The sequence below is a fragment of the Atheta coriaria genome, unplaced genomic scaffold (genome assembly GCF_025399875.1).
Source record: "Atheta coriaria isolate IRGN ID8LTWV9N9 unplaced genomic scaffold, Caltech_Dcor_3.1 hic_scaffold_10_pilon, whole genome shotgun sequence".
Taxonomy (NCBI): Eukaryota; Metazoa; Arthropoda; class Insecta; order Coleoptera; family Staphylinidae; genus Dalotia; species Dalotia coriaria.
The window spans coordinates 9,543,867-9,565,827 of NW_027045452.1; the positions used below are offsets into that span (position 1 = coordinate 9,543,867).

General features: G+C 31.3%; 1 protein-coding gene across 1 annotated transcript in view; it reads left to right on the top strand.

Moving 5' to 3' along the window:
* The first annotated feature begins 238 nt into the window (after window positions 1–238).
* Sb (serine proteinase stubble) overlaps window positions 239–21,961 on the top strand; it is a 29,293-nt gene continuing 7,570 nt past the window's right edge. Inside the window, exon 1 of the mRNA XM_065314438.1 lies at window positions 239–625. Within this exon, the coding sequence (XP_065170510.1) occupies window positions 622–625 (4 nt within the window). The 5' untranslated portion in view covers window positions 239–621. The remainder of the gene's footprint in view (window positions 626–21,961) is intronic.

A 21,961-nucleotide genomic window follows, 5' to 3' on the forward strand; every position in this document is an offset into this window, starting at 1 on the left:
TTACCTTTTTCGGCGAATTTCTTCCAATGACGAAATTTTGAACCGTCGCATGCAATTTGTCCTCGTGCAGATTGCAGATAGTGCACTGGGGTGTCTGGGAGAGAGTGACCCACTTGTCTGCGGGCGCGAGCGCTGCGTATGTGTGCCATGCCCATGGCAGCACAGGCCATCGTCGACGCAGAAGAAGACGCCGCGGCGGGCCACCAGCCGCAGCTCGCTCTCAGTCGGTAGCCAACTCGCGAGCCGGCTTCAACGCGAAGCGCTCCCGAGGAACACACGCGTGTGACGGCAACGAAAAAAGTGAAAAGTGAAAAAAAAAATGTCAACGATGAAATTTCTCAAGTTCAAAAGTTTCATCAAGAAAATTAAATATTTCAACACAAATTATTAATTAAAAAGCAAAAAAATAAAAAATTCCGGAAATAAATTTTACGTAGATTAGTTTCACGTTGAAAAGTTTCTTGTGTGATGAAAATTCTGTGCATCGATCGCTGACAATCGAATGGAATTAATTAGCAACGCATCCGAGTGTGCCGTGCCGAAGAAGTCTTCGTCTTGGTCTTCCTTTTCGCCGGCGCGCATTCAAACGTTTAGTAATTAACGAGCGCGCGTTACTTTCAAATGGGTAAGTTTGGAGCGCTGCGAAATATGCGTCGTTAAAGCACCGCGCGGAAATTAATTGCTTTCGCAAGATGTGCAGCGAAAAACACCCGAAATGTTGCATCTACTTAAAGTCCTCATTATTCGTGAACAACAGCTAGGCAGTCAGTGAAATTCGCCACAGTTGTTAACAATTACTTTAGATTTACGTTTTCGTTGCGAAAAAGTTAATAACTTTATTAGTTCAGGTGGTATTTGCACCCAAACATGTAAAATACGTAAATTAATTTGCTAACTTTAGGTTAAAACGGTAAAATTTAAATTGTTTATATCTTTTAAGCTAATAAAGATAGGCAACTCAATTTTTTACTAATTTATTGCTAAAACTTATATTTTTATAATTTGTTTACTGATTGTTAATATCTTTATTAGTTTATTATTTATTCACTTTTAAAATTTGGTAATTTTATTGCACAAGTAATTTTTTTTAAATTTAAATTGATAATAACTTTTGAATTAATAAAGATAATTAATTCAATTTTTAGTCGTTTATTGTAAAATAACTATGTTTTTATAATCTATTTAAAAATTGTTAATATCTTTATTAATTTCTGAATTATTCACCCTTAAAGTTTGGTAATTTTAATGCACAATAAATTTTTTTCAAATTTAAATTGTTAATAACTTTTAAATTAATAAAGATAAATTATTAAATTTTTCATTAGTCTATTGTCAAATAACTATATTTTTATAATATATTTAAAAATTGTTAATATCTTTATTAATTTCGGAGTTATTCACCCTTAAAGTTTGGTGATTTTAATGCCAGATTAATTTTTTTAAATTTTTTATAATTTTTAAAATTTCTGGTAAAATTATTAAAATTAAAAGAAATTCAAATGGCCTTCAGGTACATTTTATGTTTGATTTCTTTTTTATTTGCGTTGTAGTGAGTTTATTGAATCGACAGCTCAATAAAATCGCCAATGAATTTATAGATTAATTGATTCGATTAGAAAGCGCTCGGGGTAATGAAATTTTATTGTTTTTAAAGTGTGCTTTATGAAGATCAAGGATTAAATCGCGTTCGCATTTTTATGATTTATGTGCCTATTTGGTTCGAAAGTTTTTTTTGCGTTGCTAAAAGCTTAAAACACGCATTTCCTGGTTTGTTTTCTCAAGCAACGAGAAACCACTTTCAATTTATTTGAATTTCTCCAATAAAATCTGTAATTTTTAGTGTATGGTCTTAAAAATTTGCAAAAATATTCGAAAAGAGTTGTAGAATAAATTTGTTTTTAGATTTTTATTATCGGATTGTTAATTACTGATTTATTGGCAATTAAAATTAAGGTTTTTATTTCTTAGAATTTTTTGTACATAAAAATTTTAAAAATTTGTAAAAATTATAAACAATTAAAATATTTAAACAATATTTTGAACAATGATTAACAATTAGTTATACTTTAAAATAGTTTTTGATTTGTTTATTTGCCTAAATTATTATTAGAGTTATTCACTGCTCAACTTCCAACTTTATTTTGATTTAAAATTTTTATTGTTTTTCATAAAAATCAGCCAAGATAATCGATAGGAAGTAAAAGTTTAATATTAAAACAACAAAATTAATCCTCACGATGATAAGCGTGTAATAATGCGGCGGCCGTTGATGCTTCTGTTACTGTTAAGCGTGTTAAGCATGTACAGTTTGTGTTAATTACTGAATTCGTTAATTTCACGGAATTAGCGCCGCGCGTTCAAACAAGTGTTTAATCTTAATTTGCCGTTGGTTCTTTTCTTCGTTTTCCTTCGGCGCGCGGCCGGCTGGTGGTTGCGCGGATGGCTTGTCCAACGGTATAAAGAGGTAGCAGTGAACTCGATTATTATTAGACGCAGCAGCGGCGCCGTTTGTCTGTGTGCGCGCACGCTTTTCACTTTCATAAAGCCATTTCGATTCCGCAAGAGAACCGATTTGACGTGGCGAATCCCGAAGACTACGCGATGCGTTTTTATTACGTTGTTACGTCTCTTTATGCTTTGACAAGGAAAAATAAAGTTTGGAGGTAAATTACGGCTAAACTAATGGAGGAAATTTGATCAAACAAATTTTAAAATAATTAATGGTTAATTGTTTATAACATTTGTGATTTTTATAAAAATTGGATAAGAATAGAGTGAGAAATTTGATAAAATATATCAAAAATCAATTTTTGGACAAAAAATTAATTTTTAATCAATTTTAATCACGAATTACGCAAAAACTAATTAACATATTTTAATCAAATAAAGTGTATTTTATTAAGAAATTAATTAAAAGTATGTTTCCAAAATTTCATGATAATCGGTTGATAAATAAATGAAATATTTGCAAAAATAAAACCAAAAGTTTTTTTTTTAAAGGAAAATTTAATGCAATGTAATTTAATGAAAACACGACAGAAAATGCGATTCATTGCAAATGTAAATTATTCCAAGATAAGACGCGGATGTGATTAGGATAGATGTTGATGGAGAGGATGTACCCGCCGAAGAAAACATGCGGGATGCGTGGTAAACGCTCATCGCGCAATAAAGAAGAACATCGAAAGGGAATGTTAATTGAAAATTTACAAAATTATCAATTTAAATTAAATATTGATTGATGAACAACACAACTAATTAATTAAACAATATTTCCTTCAAATAATTCAACAAATATTTAATATATAACGGAAAAATATCACCAAAATCTCCATCGATTAATTTCTAATTAAAAAAAGCAAAAAATTCTTCTTCTTTTGTTAATTAACAGTAATTAATGGCGAAATTGGCGATCAGACAAGACACATATCAACAAGATCAACAAGCCCATTAAAATCTTCAGCGTCTGGTTTATTTTTCGTATTTTTTGCGTTTGTGGTTTGTTCCTCAACTTCTTCGCCTATTGACTCTTCAGTTTTACGCCCGACACAGCTGCGAATCCGCGAACCAACCGCGTGATTGATTAATGAGCCGATTATTAACACACCGTTTTTTTCTGGCTTCTTCTGCCTGAGTCAAAGAGGTTTAAAAGGTGTTTGAAGAAAAAAGTGTTAATAAATTCGCAGTGAGCGAAAGAAAAAAACAATTAATCGGCCGCTTGATGGCGATTTAATGAACTTTGCGCACGCATATTAATCAGCTGCTAAAAACTTAATTGAATTAACATGTTTGGACTTGTAATTAAATATTTTACGCGGAGATTTATTGATTTGGTAATGGATTTATGGAGTAAGAGTTGTGAAAGTTGCTTATAACTCGGAGATTTACGGATGGAATTTGATCAAATTTCAGATTAATTATTATTAATATATTGTCTATTAAAAAATGTAATGGTTAATTAATTTTGTTAATTATTTCAAAGAGTAATTAACGTTTTTTTGTGGAAAAATTATAATTTTTTGTGTTTTTGTGTTTTAAATAGATAAAAATGATAGTTAAACATGTGATAACAACTTGGTATTTTTAGAAGTGATAACAAATGTCAATGTTAATACGTGTGTCAAATTTTATCAATTTCTGATGATTATTTTAAGAGTTATTAAAGAAAAACTATGTGGAAGCATTGAAGTCACCAGAATTTCTGAATTATTTTATATTTTATTAAAAAAATATTATTTATAACAAATATTTTTAAATAATATTTTACCACAATAAATCTAATAAACCAACAAAGGTACTTACAAAATTTCATGATGATATTTCAAAAACTCTCCGAGTTATTCACTATTAAACTTCACGTTTTGATAAAATCTGCTCTGCTGTTTGTCCGCAGCGTCTTAAAATAATTACCGCAGCCGTTTTCGTCGCAAAACCGGAAAGTACGCATAACGACGTTCATAATTCATGCGACGCAGAGTGCGTCGCAGCATCCGCATTAATTTTAATCACTCATTATGCGTGATTCTGCGCGCGCGCGTGCTTTAATTGGAAATTAAATAGTCGCACGCGCACACATCCTGCCGCAAGTGCCACCGGTAATGCCGCTGTTGCCTCTTCTTCGGCGTCTGGAAAAGCGCGGAAAAGATCAAATTACGTCTCGGCGACGTGCGCAACGATTATCGCTGCGCAGCGCGTATCTCGTCAATCATCGCCATTACGCGCGCGGCGAGCGGCCATTACGCCAGTTGTTTACCAGACTTCGTCCTCCGAGAGTGTATTATCTGCATGCGCATGCAGTAACACGCGTAAAATGGTTTCCAACACGGTGCAATCGAGTGAAACCGATGCGCGATTAGGAGGTGAACTTCTGGTGCGATTTACTGCGTTGTCCTTGGACGGAATGTCCTGAAATTTTCAACATGTATAAATAAACTAATTGTTTATCATATTGTAAAATATTATTTAGTTTAAATAATTTTATAAACAATTTTTTTGCAAAAAACTAAAAATTAACATTTTCATATCAAAATTTTTGACATTTAAATTTAAACTCAAATAACTTTTTAAATAATTAATGAATTTTTTTCAAACTTAGCACAAACTTTAACAATGTCCTTTTTAATAATTTGGTCCATTTTACTCTAGTCCTTCATATATTTTTCGTCTCTTAAATAAAAAAATCACATTTTTTGCATTTTTTGAAACTTTCTTCTATTGAATGATAAATTGCACTACATTAATATTGAAAGACGCTCATTGCGCTCAGGAAATGGCATTATTCGAAACTGTTGAATGAATCGCTGGCCCCAACATCGTGTAGGTTGACCCGCTCGCAGCGGGTGTGGCGCGCCGCGATTTGCGTATTTTCCTTCCTGAATGTTGCGCGTTAAACGTTGATTAATCGCTTAACGCATTACACACGCGTTGAAAGATCATTCACTCTCGAAGAATCTACATTTTAACTAGTGGATAATGTAATCATTTACTTTCAAACCATGAAAATGCAAAAAATAGAAGAATTTTATGTTTATTTTAAACGTTCAACTTTAAGCTTAAATATCTTATAAACAAATAAAGATATTATTACAAAATTTGGTGGAAGTAATAAATGGTTAATTGACTTTAATGTGTGTAAATTTGGTTTGGATATCTCAAAGGGAAATTATATTTTTTGGTGATTTTTTATAAAAAAACATTGGAGAGTTCAATGCGTCGGAAAATAAGACAGTAACCCAATGAAAATTTATAATAACTTTTGAACAACCAATCGAATCTTTACCAAATTTTGCAGAAATATAGATAATATCCTTTTTTATCAGTGATAAAAATTTTATTTATCTGTGATTATAAGAAATCTATTTTTTCTTAAAAAAACGTAAAAAACTTGTTCTTGATTTGCTTAATGCGTTAAGTATCAGTAGATTAGTCACTTAGGCTACCGATGCAAGGTGTGCGCCGTGGGCGCGTTAATGCGCCGCGCGTGGGTGCGCGCACCGCCGCGATTAAGTGGATCTCTGCGCCTGTTTGCCGTTCTGCAGTCGCAACTCGATCGCCGGGCGTCCTCAGCGGCTCGCGCGCGCGGCTCTCGGAGTCAAAGCACTTTGGGCGCGCGCCGAGTTGAAGGACAATTTCACTTTCGATAGCGTCGCGTTCCTGCGCTCAACCTGCGCCGCTCGACATTAACGCACACAATCGCGTCCGCCTGCATTCTTCGCCGGCTGAAGACACTTTTCCAGAAAGACAATTTCAATGCTCAATCCGAGTGCGCATTGTCGATTCTTTTATTTGCTGGCGCGCCGCGCGAGAAAAAGTGAAAACTCGCCGGCGAGGAAGTTTGTAATCACGGGTAATCGGCGATATCGAGATGAGAGGAAAAACGCAGCGTAATTTATTATGCTAATGGCGGACGACGCGCGCGGTCGCGTATGGTAATTGCTCGGGCACTTAACGTATTAATTACGCATCTAATGCGTCGGGGATTTAGATTTTCATACGTGGAATAACCGACTTAATCAGGTTTATATAATAAAATATGGAATTTTATAGTTTTCTTAGAAAATGACTGATTTTTAAATGATCCACTTGGTATTCTTAAACCAAATTTTGTGGTAATGTAAATACTATAATTGTTCATATTTTTACAAAATTCTGACATATTTGGATTAAAAACAAAAAAGTTATTAACATTTTAAAACAAAAAACAGAAAATCATGTTTTTTGTTAAAAATTACTAAATATCTTGTGATTCACTTGGTATAATTTAACCAAATTTTTATGTAATATAAACAATAACATTTTTAACATTTGTGCAAAATTTCAACTTATTTGAATTGAAAACAAAAAAGTTATTAACAATTTAATTTTTTTAAATGAAAAAAGCTATAAAAATCAATAAAAATGTGTTTTTTGTACTTAATTACTGAATAACTTTTGATCCACTTGGTATATTTTAACAAAATTTGACAAAATTATTGCCAGGACTTCTCTTAAGCTCTACAGAAAGTTTGAGCCGTTTTAATAAACGTTTACTAAGGTTTTTTGAGCTTCTTCTCGCTTCAATAAAATCTATTGTTTTATTTCTTCTGAGGTCCTGTCAAACCATAATTCCCGCGTCATGACACATGAATATCTTTAATTTTTAACATGACACCGCCTCGCATGCACAACCCATCGAACATTATTCAAAAAGTGGGCGCACACACACGATTAATACGTTTTTAAGTGCGGAGAAAGTAAAACTTCTCTTCGGCGCGACATCGCCGTCGTCTTCGTGTCCTGGCCGTGTGTGTGGGGTGTTGACACGCGACGTAACAACAATGGATATTAAAATTCGTTCACGCAATCGTTTCTTCTTCACGTGGCCGCCGTGAAATTGCGAGGAAACGCATTGTTTTAGCTTACAAAAGTGTAACCGGCCGCCGGCGACATGTCAAAACGCAAAGTGAAAACAATTGCGCACGACAGCCAGCAGAGAAAAATGCACATAAAGAGCTCAAAGTATCCGCAAATTGCCGGCTTGACAACAGAATGATGACGTGCATGCACGGAAATATTAAGAAATTGCATGGCGAATTAGCAGTTTTGCGATAAAGATATCTTTCGCGTGCATGGCTATCAGATTTGACGACTAACCCACATTCAAACGGCGATTACTCACGAGATCCTGCTGGGAATCACGTGAAATTCTGCACGTGCGCTCGCATATAACGTGTTTAGTTAATAGCCAAATTTAGTGCTGATAAAACGAACGGTTTTTGTTTTATTTACGTTTTATTGTTGAAAGTTTTAATTATTTTATGTTTTAATGTAAAAATATGACGAAAAATGTATGTTCCACTAGGTATGTGCTATAAATATTTTGGTATCTGATTAACAGTAACATTTTGCATAAATCTTGTAAATTTCATCAAATTTGATCAACAAACACAAAAGTTATTAACAATTTACTTGACATTTACTATTTTTTCAAATTTTTTACTTTTTTCTACAAAAATCTAAATAACTCTTAAACTAATTAATAAATCTCAACAAAACTTTGTACACATATAAAACAATAACTCTTCTTTAATCTCCTAAAGTTTCAAGACGTTATCTTGATTTCACGCCGAGTTATTAAGCATTTTGTATCAGAAAACATAAAACTGTAAATTATCGACCACAGATGTATTAATTGTAGATTGTCGCAACTTGCAAATAACTAAATTATACGAGCGGCCGACCACTCCTACTTTCTTGCGCTCGTTGTCAGGCTCGGTTTGTGTGTCGATAATTACTATTTGCTCGGCGCACTCCTCGGTATAATGATACGAAGACGCACCGCGATAAACATAATTGATGGCCGCTAATAGAATGTAAAGAACGGGCGAAAAGCGCACGGAAAACCGTCGCGCATGAGCGATCACTCGTGAAAAGCGCTGCTTCTTCAGCGTGTGTGTCTGCCAACGACAGAAGACGCTCGTAAAAACAAACGCTCGTAAAACTCGAGGAATATTGGCCTAAAGTACAGATAGAATGTTTTAATTATTGGCGTGATTATTAAAACATGTTTCTTGTGTACTGACATGAATAGGAAAAGTTTTTTGCTTGAAAAAGTAACTTGTTATTATTTTATTACAATGAAATTTGGTACATGGATTTATATATAGATTGTTTATATATTTTGAGAATTTGGTTTAGATTGGTGAAGTGGTTAGAGAGATATTTGAGGTTAAATTTGGGAAAATATTTTTTTGGTAAAAAAATGACTTATTTTAGTTTTTTGCTAATTATTCGGCTAATTGATAAGACAATTTGATAAAATTTTGGAAAATTAAATTACCGTTATTGATCAATATAATTCTCATATTTTGTTAAATTTTATAAGGTAACAACAAAGATATTTGACTTTAAATTTACAAGACCTATAAAAATTCAATCCACGCATTGAATTCTCTGGATTTTTATTAATTAAATCAAAATATCTTAACTTCTAATAACCCAATTACTCTGAAATTGCATACATAGCTAAGCAGATAACTAATAATCATTAATCTAAAATTTCATCCTAATCTGATTAATACTTCCCGAGTAATTTGTCATGAAAGTTAAAAATTGTTTTTTTTCTGTTTAATCTTCTTCGCAATTAAATTATTCTCACACGTTCCATCGAATTAATTACCCTGCTCGCGGGATTACTGTTAGCGCTGTTAGCGCGTCGCCGGGCGCGCGCAATTAAAATGGAAATTTTCGGCCGATAATCAGCGGTTAATGTGTGCAACGAGAGTACGAGAGCAAAATTCGATACCGTCTTCATCGGTCGCGCGTCGTTGGCGTCGACCGGCGCGTAACGACTGCTGCGGCGGATTTAAATGGCCGAAATGTATCGGGTTACCGTTAAATTGCGCGCAGAAAACCACCGACCAAAGAGATCCACACAAAAAGCGCGCATAAAAACACAAAAAGCCGTAGCGAGCAAACAAACGCTGGTAAATCACGCCAATTTCTTTTATTATTTTCATTATTTATATTAATTCATGTGTTATGAGTGTTATGACATTTCCTTGTTGGGATTTCTTTTTATTTATTGTTATTATAACAAAGTTAAATCATAATTGTATGAATTATATGATTTTTTTTTTGTTAAACTTGATTTTAGAGCTTTTTATATTAAATTTATTATATTATTACTTTAGAAAATTATTACTTATTGTCCTGACAATCTCTCCTGTGAGTTTTGTTAAGATATCTATCAAAATAACAAAGATATTCAGCTTTAAAGTTAGGTTAAAGATATTTTATCGCAGCGATAAAATTAGTTTGTTTTTATTTCTTAAAAAATTAAAATTAATTATTTATAATCATTTTATCGCAACCAAATTTTCAAAATATAATTATAGTTAGTCAGTAAATATTCCTTATTAATTTGAACCTTATTACTTTATTAGTTTAAAAGTTATTCAGCTCTAAACTTAAATTTAGATTTTTTTCTAAAGCGGAAGTTGGTTTTCTACCTAAATCGAAATCTAGTAATTCGATTTCTTTGATTTCTTTTCTCGATTAAAAGAAAACACGTTGTGAAATCTGCGCGCACGCCAGCCGCATTCTTATTTTGGTAAAAATCGACAATTAATGCCGGTTTTCCACGTTTCACACGCTCCTCCGTAGCGCTCGAATTGAATTATTGAAAATGTTGTGTGTGCGTTGTGTGTTTTTTTTTTCTTCACTCGACAACGATGCAGCAGAGAAAACAATTCGAGGCTTGTAATGCGTGCTGCGTGTTTGACCTGATTTTTTGCCGGCCCAGCAGCGGGATTTTCACTCATCTCGAAATCAATTGGAAATCACTCACTGCTGGATGGACAAACGACAATTGCCCATCGGGCTATAAACAAGTTTCGCGAGTCGGTGTCATAAAGATAAGAGTGGTAATTATGGCGAATGACAGTTTCATGCTGAGAAAACTTCAAGAAGAAAAATTACAGTTTTCACAATTTCTACTGCAAATAAAATGAAAAATAAAATTTAAAAATCAAAAAGTGACTTTATGGTCGACTAGGCGACGAACCCTTATAAATTATTAAATATCTCAGACATTATTCAACAAAATTAATTGAAATTTTTACAGGATGTTAAGATAAGTATAAGTAATGTTGAGTATAAATTTCAAGGTCATCCAACGATTACTTCTTGTTTTATTGCTTCCAAAAGTTAAATTTTACTTTCCCTCATCCTCCCGCTTGAAATATGGTTGAATGGTTGTTGTGTGGAGTCAAGGTTCAAGTTCAAGTTCGAAGCTTGCCTCGTGCGGTCTTATTTATTGTCTTATTTTCATTGCCTTTCGATTCTTGTGCACTCCAGTCGATATTGAGCAATACTCACGCCAGATCAGACAAGATACAGCATGATTTATGTTCCAATAACAACTCTGCTCTAAAGCTTAACAAGTAAAAGTTGTAAAAATTTAATTTTAAGTTGTTTTTGGTAAAAATCTTAAATATTTATGAATTTATTTGCAAATAAATTGCTAAAAACAGAAAGAAAAGTTGAATTGAAAGAATTTTTAGCTGCGCCCCGCTGTTTGGCGGCGTATAATTTGCAGATTGCAAAATTTCACTTCCAAATTGTACGGTTCGCACACCTGTCTTCCGAAATATACAAAGATGAAGATGAAACAAAACATAAAACAGAAATTAAGCACAAGTTACAGGTGGCAGACGAGTGCTTTGGGATAAAAAATATTAATTAAGTTCAAAAAACAAAAAAACTCGTTTTAATTGATTTCTAATCATTAAAATTTGAGAAAAATAGTAAAAAATTGATTATAAAAGAATTATTTATGTGTTTTATAAGTTTTATGATTCAATCTTTGCTAGTTTCTGAGTTATAAGTAAAAATGTTTGGATTTTAGTGACTCTAAGGCCGATACACAACTAACCCAGCAAAAACATTAATTATCCCAGATTTCATAAGTGATACATTCTTGAAATTTTAGTGGATGATGCATAATGTTATTACAAAACTATATGCAAAATTTTGTTGCAATATCTTTGTCGGTTTTTGAGTTATATGCAAAAAATTTTGGGATTTTGGTGTTTTTTGGTGACACTAAAGCCGTTACACAACTAATCTACACAAAACATTAATTATCTCAGGTATCATTATAGATAACAACTTATAATTTTGGTCAAAGATGCTTTATAAAATTGTTTATCTATGTGTAAAATTTCAAATTAATCAAACAATTCTAACGTCTTCAAAACACTAAAATAATATTTTTCTCATTTAAAGTTTTTATTTTTATTTGGCGCTCGGATTTCATGACTAATTAACACGTCCGCATCGCGTTTGATCGATAATGCAATGCTCTTGCGTGTTGCAAGAATAATAATCAACTTAATAACTTAATAATACAATGGAGAGAAACTCCTCGCCGTGCACAAAACATAAATAAAAACAGATTGTGGAAAAATTCCCGAACGTTGTCAAACATTGTTTCAACACGCAGAAACAACACCAACAACATACAACAACAAGACGGAACAATAATCAATTAATAGAGGAAGAAATGAAGAAGGCAGAAATTGCGAAGAAAGTAAGCGATAATTTAATTAAGAAAATATCAAGGAATCGAGGTTATAATTCTGTTCGTATGCAAATTAATGCGGAATTAATGAAAGGAACATGTGATAAACAAATGTTAATTAACTCTGAGAGCTTTAAACGTCTTTAAATGAGTTCCAAATTGTTCCGTTTGTCAAAACAGGAAATCTTTATGGCAAAGTTTCCTGTAATTAATTAAATAATTAGCGATGTAGACAATAAATTTAAAAGTTTAAAAAACGTTAATTTGTCATGAAGTAATAAAGATATTGGAATGACATTTTAACCGTAGGTTAACAATATTATGTAGAATATATACCGAAAATTTGATAGTGCTGTCACCTTTACTTTTGGAGATATTTTGATTTTTATCTGGGTTTGTCGCTTGATCGACCTTAGAGTCACCAAAAAAAATTGAAAAAACTTTAAATCAAAATATCTCAAAAACTAACCGTTAGATATTAATAATTTTTTTACCATTATATTAAGAAATATCTAATTATTTATAATTTGTTTAAATAATTAAAATTTTTTGTTTATTTCCATGTTTTTCCTGATTTTTTGTAACATATTTAATGACTTAATATACATCTGTTCTAATAGTGGCTCTTTAACATAATTAAATCGCAATTAAGCGTATAATAATAATCATTTGGTACGGGTCTCCATTTATCGCTTGCATCTGTAATCCTGACCGAAATTTCCATCGCTGCCGCAGCGGCATACAAGAAAATATGTAACACACACGTGAGGACGTTTTACAGCTCCACATAAACATTTCTAAACATTTACAAACGTTTAGAGACATTTAGATGGATTTACTATCGCGCGCGCACGCGTTTTACGAGCTGCATGCCCGCATTTAAATATTAAACGTTTTTCAACACTGTTTATACTTTTAGGCACGTTGCAATCATAAAGCTTAAATTAGAGACGTTTTTAGCATGGAAAATAGTTCTTAAAATGTAATCAACGATATACTTCATATTTTTACATGGAAATTTTATGAAACGTATAAAATATTCTTAGAAATATATTTGGAAGTTTTTGTATTAATTGTTTAAAAAGAACGGAGAGAAATAAATATAAACTTTGGGTTTGTTTTTTAATCGGCTTTAGAGTCACCAGTTTGTTTATTTATTGATTTCTAGTTGAAATAAATTAGTAAATAATGTTTTTAAAGTTGACGTCAATAGCAAATTTAATTAACTTTTCGAAAATAATTTGTTTAAAGTATTTGAATAAAAATTATAAAAGTTATAAGCAAAAATATAAGAGTTTTCAAGATAAATTTTCAAAAAATCAAACAAAACGTTACTTTTTACTTTAAAACGCCATAACTTTTGCAAAATTACAGTTATTTACATGATTTTAAGTAATTGTTATAAACAGTTTATTGCACTTTAAGATGATATATAACAACATTAAGTTTCATAACAGTTAATAATAAAAAATGCAAAAAATTAACAAAATCTGAGAATTTATCACAAATTTGCTAAAAAAAATCGCCATTTTATGTCTTTTTTGTTAAAACACTTAATATTATTAATAAACAGTAAAATTTTATGGCGAATTTTTGCCGTATGAAATTTAATGACGAAGATAATTGCACGAGTGCAGCTTTCGTCTCCATCGTCCACTTAAATGTATTTTGACAGTTGCTAGTTAGTCGGTGGTGATTATGACGGACTTATTTTGGAAGTACTTGATGATCGCCATGTTTGGAGCGCAATTTTCATAATTACTTTATAACAGGATGTAACAATCACGGTCACAAAAACAACAGAACGCCAGTGGATCACGCGAACGTCATACGAACGTTTAAAACACATTTTTCGTTAAGGAGCTTCGTTTGTATGCTGATAATTATGTCAATAGTTATTTGTCAATAATTATTTGTCATTTGGAAGATTTTTTTTTTCATTTTTAGATAAGTTAAAACTGTAAATGAAGAAATTATGGATTTTTTCGGGTTTTCGATGATAAAAAGTGGAATAACTTAAAAACTATTATTGATATCAACTTGAAATTTTAATAATAAGATGTAGAATATATTTATTTATAAGAATTTACTTCATTTGAATTAATTACCTCTATGGAATAATAATTAATTAACTTTTTTTGTCGGTTACTCGTTATTTGCAGTTTTTGCGAGTTTTTTTGGCTTTTTGAAGTTTTAAACTTGAATAACTCAAAAAATATTTATGATAAGACACTAAATCTTTTACTGTTAGATGTAAAATTTAATTGGCTATAATAATTAACTTTATTTTTATCATTTTTATTAATAAATTAAGGAATAATTAATATTTGTTAAAGATATCTCGTAATTCCAATTTTTTCTAATTTTTCTATTTTTCAAATTTGAATAACTCAATAACTATTTATGTTATCAACTCAAATTTTTTACTATTACATGTAAAATATGTTTGCCTATAATAATCAACTTATTTCAACTAATTTTTGCCTGTGGAATTAAAAATAATTAATATTTTCTGCGGGTTTCCCGCTTCTTAGAATCACTCAAAAGTCTAAAAAATAAATTTTTAAACTTTACAGTTAAATAAATTAATATTGCGACCAACAAATATTTCTATTCCTATGCATATTCCAAAATAAAAATGCAAAGAATGCCCGATACGAATTAATCGCATTCGCTTTTTCATTTCGGCTGCTGGAAGTAGTTCGGAATAAATCGGATTAGTTTTAGTTTGGTGCGTCTTGCCGTTTAGCCGCGCTCGGCGGGCAATCTTTGGGTCTTTAGACAGTTTTGTGAAATAAAACGCGGCCTAGAAAACGCCGGCATCTCGCCGTATGACGGCAATTCCCACATAGATTACGCTCGTTTTTTTCGACTTTGTTCGCGACGAGCGAATTTCGGAATTTAACGAATTATCGACGCACTAACATCGTAAATCCATCAGATTTGGACAAATTTTTACCGAATTGGACATTAATTTGGAGAAAAAATTGAAAAAAGCAAACTGTTAATTTATTACGGAAGTTTAATCGTGAATAACTCAGAAACTAACAAAGATATCAACTTGAAATTTATAACACATATTAACAATATTACTAAGAATATCATAACGTAACTTCAAGAAAATTTGATAAGCCAAAGCCAAGAAATTTAAAATTATCGAAAATTTAAACATATTATGAATTTAATTTTTTTGCTCAACTTTAGCTACGAATAACTCTGAGACTAAGAAGGATATCAACATAAAATTTATATTATTGATTAGAAATATTACTAGAAATACTGTTGCAAAATTTCAATAAAATTCGATAACAGAAAACCGAGATAATTGATGTTTTATCAAGTTTCCCGTCGAGCATAAAGTCACCAAAAAGATTGAACAAATCAATTATTAGTAGCACAAAACAAGAAAAGGTGTTGAATATTAATATTTATACCTTTATCGACATTCTTATCAGTATAATTAATATGTCTGATAACTAAAAAATGTTAATCATTAACATTTTATAAGGAAATATAATTATGAAGCTAATTAGTTATGTAAATTTAATTTATTTCGACGACTGGAGATAAATTTTAATAAACGATGCGTGGGTTTAATTAAAACACAAAAAACACGCACAAAAACACCTAAATAATTAAAATTCCAGGGCTGTACTAATTTATAAAAATTATTTTGTGTTAAAAAAACAATTTTTTTAATTTTTTTTGTGAATTAAAATCAAAATAATTAATATTTTACTTTAAAAAAAATAAAAAAATGAATTATTGTTAATATTAATAAAAATTATGAATAAATCCACTTCTGCATAATTTTTCATTAAAAAACTCAAACTGTATCACATTTTTTCATGTGATATGTTAAGCAGGCATTAACCACGCACGATTAGCGTCGGCTATCATGATAAATCTTCCCGAAATTCAATTATTTTTCTCTTCTCCTGCTTCACATTCTGTTATCTTTATATTCTATTTTATTTGCCAATCAATGCGCAGCGGTACAAATTCGTTGATCACGAATGCCTCGCTGCTGTCTTTTCGTATTTATCACATTCGTGTACGAGTATGATACCCATGAGACTGATTAAAATGATAATTTATTCAATGATCAGTGTACACGTTGGGATTCATTCATCCGTATTCACACACGCCTCGAATTCGTTGCGCGGTGACGACTCAACGAAAGCTCCAATTTTGAAACCGAGCGAATGAGCGACACCTCGCCCGAAATCGCCGCGAATTTAAATTAGAATGTCACATTTTTGCACGATTTGCCTTCCAGCGATAAGGCTACGCCTAGAAATCAAATTTGAATTTGTTTTTTTATATGGCAGAGAGGAATTATTAATAATTTTATTATAATTAGATTATTTTTTAATGGACAGTAATTACTGAGTGTTGGTTTTATTTATTAATTTCGAGGTGAATTATCAAGATAATTAATAGTTTTAAAGGTGGTATTTGTAGTAAATTTAATGTAGTTTTAGAAAATATTTTGTTTGAAAGTTTTCGATTATTATTACAAAAGTTATAAACAAAAATATGAAAGTTTTCAAAATTTAATTTCGAAAAGTCTAAAAATGTTAGTTTTAATTTTAAAATGTCATAACTTTTGTAAAATTATTGATATTTACATGATTTAAAGTGATTATTATAAACAATTTATGGCACTTTAAGGAAACATATAACAACATTTATTTATTATAACATTTCATATGATTACAACCAAAAAAACTTGAAAAAACACAAAATTTTAATTTTTCTGGAAAAACATTTTGTTTAAACTTCAAAACGTGATAAATTAATAAATATATAAACTACAATTCTGTGCTCTCGTTAACAGATAGTATATTTAACGTACTTTAATATGACCTTTATTTGGTTAAATTTGAATGTTTAACAAAAAAGTTACAAGCAAAAATATAAAAAAATTGCAAATAAAATTCCCCCTCGGTAAAAATTAGTTCAATATAATTCAAATTTGTAACGTCGTACGGTGGTTTCGCATTCATCGCCGATTCATCAAGCGCAAAAAGCGATTAAAACTCTTTCATTCCACGTCACATGCTTGCTCTCACACAGGCCGAGTGTATTCCTCATCGTGAATCTCCTTCATCATCGCGAGACGAAATTTTTTCTGCGCTCGCATCGCGTACACACATCTAGGAGCGGTGCGTCGCGTTTTATTATGATTATGATAAGTTCTCGAAACCTCAATAACAATTGCAATTAGATAGGAAATCCATTAACCCAATATTTATCAAATTGATATTGCCGACGATGGCGACGGCGCGCCGCCGTAATGGTAGCACACAACAATTAAATTGCCGCGCGCTCCGCACGTTGAATTAAACACAATTAAACACAATGCCATCAATGCCATCGCGGTCCACAGGCGCAGCGGAAGACGCTACAGAGACGCCGATTTGTTAGACAATTGTTGTCGATGAAAACAAGCAGAAAATTTCCAGTTATTTTAATCATTTTCTGCGTTTAACAGCGTTTTTGTCGGTTTTATGCGATTTAATCATAGTTACGATCAATAAATTATGTAAAGTAATGTAATTTCTTCAAAACCATTAAATTATAAACTAATTACAGTAAAAACGACTATTGTAGCTTGCATTCTTAAAAAGTTATTACGTTGCGTTGAAGTTGCGGAGTGTAATTTCTGAAGAAAATTGGAATATTTTTAAACTTTTGCTTATAACTTTTTTGTAGTTACTTTAATCTAATTAAACTAAACGGTTTCTGGAAGTATATTAAATTGTCCATAAAATAGCAAAATTACAAAGTTGTAGCTTTATTTGTTACAAAGTTATACCGTTTTTAAATAATGATAAATATTATACTTTATAGTACATTAAATAAAACGCAATATTTTTGGTTTTTTGCTAATAAATTGTTTAAATATTATTCAAAATATCAACAATCATATATTTTTATAAACAAAATTAAATTCTTAATACAATTAGAGTCGAATCAAAATAAAATCTTAATTTACATAAGAATTCTTGCAGTTCAAAGTACAAATAACATTTTTTTTACAAAATTTTTGATTTTTTCTACATTTTCATCAATAACTTTTGACATTTTCACTCAAAACTTTCAAACAAAACATTTTTGGAAAGTACATTAAATTTCCCATCCATTCATCATTTCAAGTCATTTCCAACATTTATCATCTGCCCATAATTCCGCATTAAAATTGACCATAAACGCGCAGCTGATGTCACTTGTAGTCCAGGCTCCACTTTGATATCCAACATAAACACTTAATATTCACGAAATAAAAAGTTTGTCAAGTTTAGAAAGTCGTAGCCAGACTCTCCACAGCCAAATGAAACGTACTTTATGTCTAGTGAGTGCAAATGAATATTTCGAATGCGCTTTATATGCCATAATGTGCGCCATTGAGCATTGAAGATGTGTCCGAGATAAAATAATAATAAATTCCGTGGCGAATTCGCTTTTTCGCCGGCCGGACGTTTCGGCGCGTTTCATCGACGCCTTCGCCGCGAACATTCTCGCATTAGGCATGCACACAGCACGAGGCGAAAAATTGCATTTTCACGCTAGGAACGATTGACCTGCATTTTCGAGAATGCTGCAATAGGGTCAGTTATTTTTAATTTCATCGGTGTTTAGAAAATGTAGAAATTTTTGAGGAAAAAATTGGGCATTGAAGTCTCCGAAAGAAAAAATTGGAAAAAATGTATATTACGTGCTATTAACAGTTGAATAACCTTATCTAATAATTTTATAATGTTTGCAAATGATTTGCACGCGAGTAATTATCAATTAGCACCTCGCTTTAGCTCGACACTAATGAGACTTGATCGTTTTTATTAACACACGCGAGTTTATTTGCATGTTACACGCAATTGTTTATATTTTATTTATTGAACACATACATTATTTAAAAGATTATTAAATTCTGTATAATTTAGGTAAAAGAAAAGTTGAAATTGTTTAACTTATTAATAAGATATTGCGGTTTAAAGTTGGAAATTGTAAAAATTGACTTTTTTGTTTTTTGGCAGTTTTTTGTTAATAACTTTTTAGTTTTCAATTCAATTTAAATGAATAAAACGGTATCTGATAGTTTATTTAATTACTCATCTAATAATGTATAACAACCTATAAAAGTATTATTTGTTGTATGTGAAACGTTAAACAAAAAAAGTACACTTTTTAAAAAATATTTTTAAATATATTTTTTGCTTTTTTACAGTTTTTTGTCAATAACTTTTTGATTTTTAATCAAATTTTACCAAAATAAACTGTAAGTGATAGCTTATTAAATTGTGCATCAAACAATATATAATAAACATTATAAATATCAATTCTAACATGTTTAAAATCCAAAATAAAAAATGTAAATAATTGTAAATAGTTGAGTTCCATGCGATTGCATCGTCTAATAATGCGTTTCATGGTCAGTTGACGTTTTGTTGCCGCGCCATTTGTAGCAATAATTATTATTGAAAAAATGTTCCAGTAGGTCAGACAGCATGCCTCCTCACGCACGCCTGAGTCAATCATGCCGCCGGTTCAAGTCGAGTTTTTATTTTTGCGCGCCCGACGCACGAAACGCACGAAAAACGAAAAGGAAAGGAAAATTAACGTTTCGATTGCAGCCCAACCAACACGTTCCTCTTGTACACGAGGTGTTGGTTCAGTAGGTTTTAAGTTTAATGAAAATTTAATTATAATTAAAGCAATTACACTCCGAACTAAAAGAAGTATCAGTTTTATTTTTATTTTTATTTTTATGAAACTTTTTACTAAAATGCTTGTACCTCCTGTATTTATGAGCATTTTTAAACAAAAAAATTACGGTAATATGTTTAATAGTTATTCTTTCGGATGGTAGAAGATTTATGTAATTATCATTTTTGGTTTATGAGATATAAATTATTAAAATTTAGCTTTAAAAAAATACGTCTCAATTTTATTTTTATTTTTATTAAACTTTTCACTAAAATGCTTGTATCTCCTTTATTTATGAGTATTTTTAAACAAAAAAATTACAGTAATACCATTAATAGTAATACTTTTAGATAGTGGAAAGACCATGTAATTATCTTTTTTTATTCTTGAGATATAAATTATTAAAGTTTACTTTTAAACAAAAAAAATTAAATTTTTTGATTTTTTTGCATTTTACGCGTTTTAAATGCTAAAATTCTATTTTACTACCGGTTATATTAAACAATCATGCCCGTTGTAAAGTTTTCGAGGTTAGTCACACATATTGATCGTCTTGCGCGTGTTTACATTTCAATTTTGAGTGCGTAATGAATATGTATGAGTAGTTCGCCCGGGCGCTCCGTTGCTGTGAATGTAACAAACGTAATAATACGTACGCTAAACGTATTACATGCGCGATTACAAGATAAATACGAATTTAACATAACAACATGAGATTTCGTGCGGCGGAGGCAGGCGCAGCCGATTGAGAAACGCACATGACTTATCTTCCTTGTTTGCTGTTTGCTGTTTGCTCAGACAAGCGGCCGGCAGATGCGGATCGCCGATAGAAAGTTACATCTCACTTCGGTGCACATGCAATCGCCAGCAACGAGTTAATTATTTCGAGAATTTGTCCATTCCGGTGCGTTCAGTGCTACTTTTTGAAGCGGTGCATGCGGATTGTTTGAGATAATTTCGGCGCTGTACTTAATTTTTGTTATTTACTAATTAGTGAATGCGATCAAGAGCACCGCGCATACTCGGCAAGAAAGTACGTTAAATGTTGATTAGATTGGCGTTTAGAAAGTATTCCTAGATTGATTAGTTTAGGAATTATTTCAGTTTAAAGTTGGGAAATAATTTTTTTGATTTAATTTTTTAATTTTTTGCTTTTTTATAAATGAATAGAGGTAAAATTACTATTTGTTCCACAAGTCATACATTTTTTAAAAGAGAATTAAATTATCTGTATAAATGTGTTTAAACAATTGAATTTGGTTTATAAATAAAAAAGTTATTAAAGAATAACTGCGCATTTTTCAATTTTTATTTTTGTATACAGAAGTATCAATAATATGTCAACTTTAAATCGTCATAACTCAAAAACTGTTATTCATAAATAAGAAATTTAAACAAATATAGATTAAGAATTTAATGCACTTTAATATTATGCAATAATATTTGTTGTAATTGCAATATACAATTTGTTATTAACAAAAAATACAAAAAAATCCAAACAAATGCAGATTTTTCCATAATACTCCGTAAAATACAATATAAATAAACAAATAATTATATATTACCACAAATAATAATGCTACCCATAATTCTAAATAACTTTACATAATTTATTCTCTATATTTAAAGTTTAAATCACGCGTTTTGCTCGCTTTTTAATTTTTTGCTCAGGGTTCGCCGGTGTTTACTCTACGTCCGCCATTTCGCTAATTTGTGATCTCTTTATGCCGGTTGCTGCTTGCGCGCTCCGTAACAATTAGTCAAATGATATAATTAGTGCGGTGCGGCCGACCCAAATGGTCTCCGAATTGAATCGGCGCAGCGTAATTGATGTGTTTAGCCGTTGTTCCGATTTTGTAGATCCGAATCGCCCGCCGGACGCTAATTGCGATTTTAATTCCAATTCGCGTGTGTGTGCGCGCGCGCATCGGCTAATGAGCATCGTCTTACTTGTCTTAGTTGCCTACATTCTTTTTTTTTCGATACTTTCGACGCTTTCGACATTAAATCGCTCGCTATGCTTTTATTTAGTTTACTGGCATGTAATTGACGTAATATGTTGGCGAACATGACAAATTATAGCTTGGATGGAAGAGGATCAAATTGCGCATTAGATTATGTATAATAATCTTTTTTAGGTTGTGATGTCAACGAGTTATTACGACTTTAAAATTTATAATTGCAAGAGTT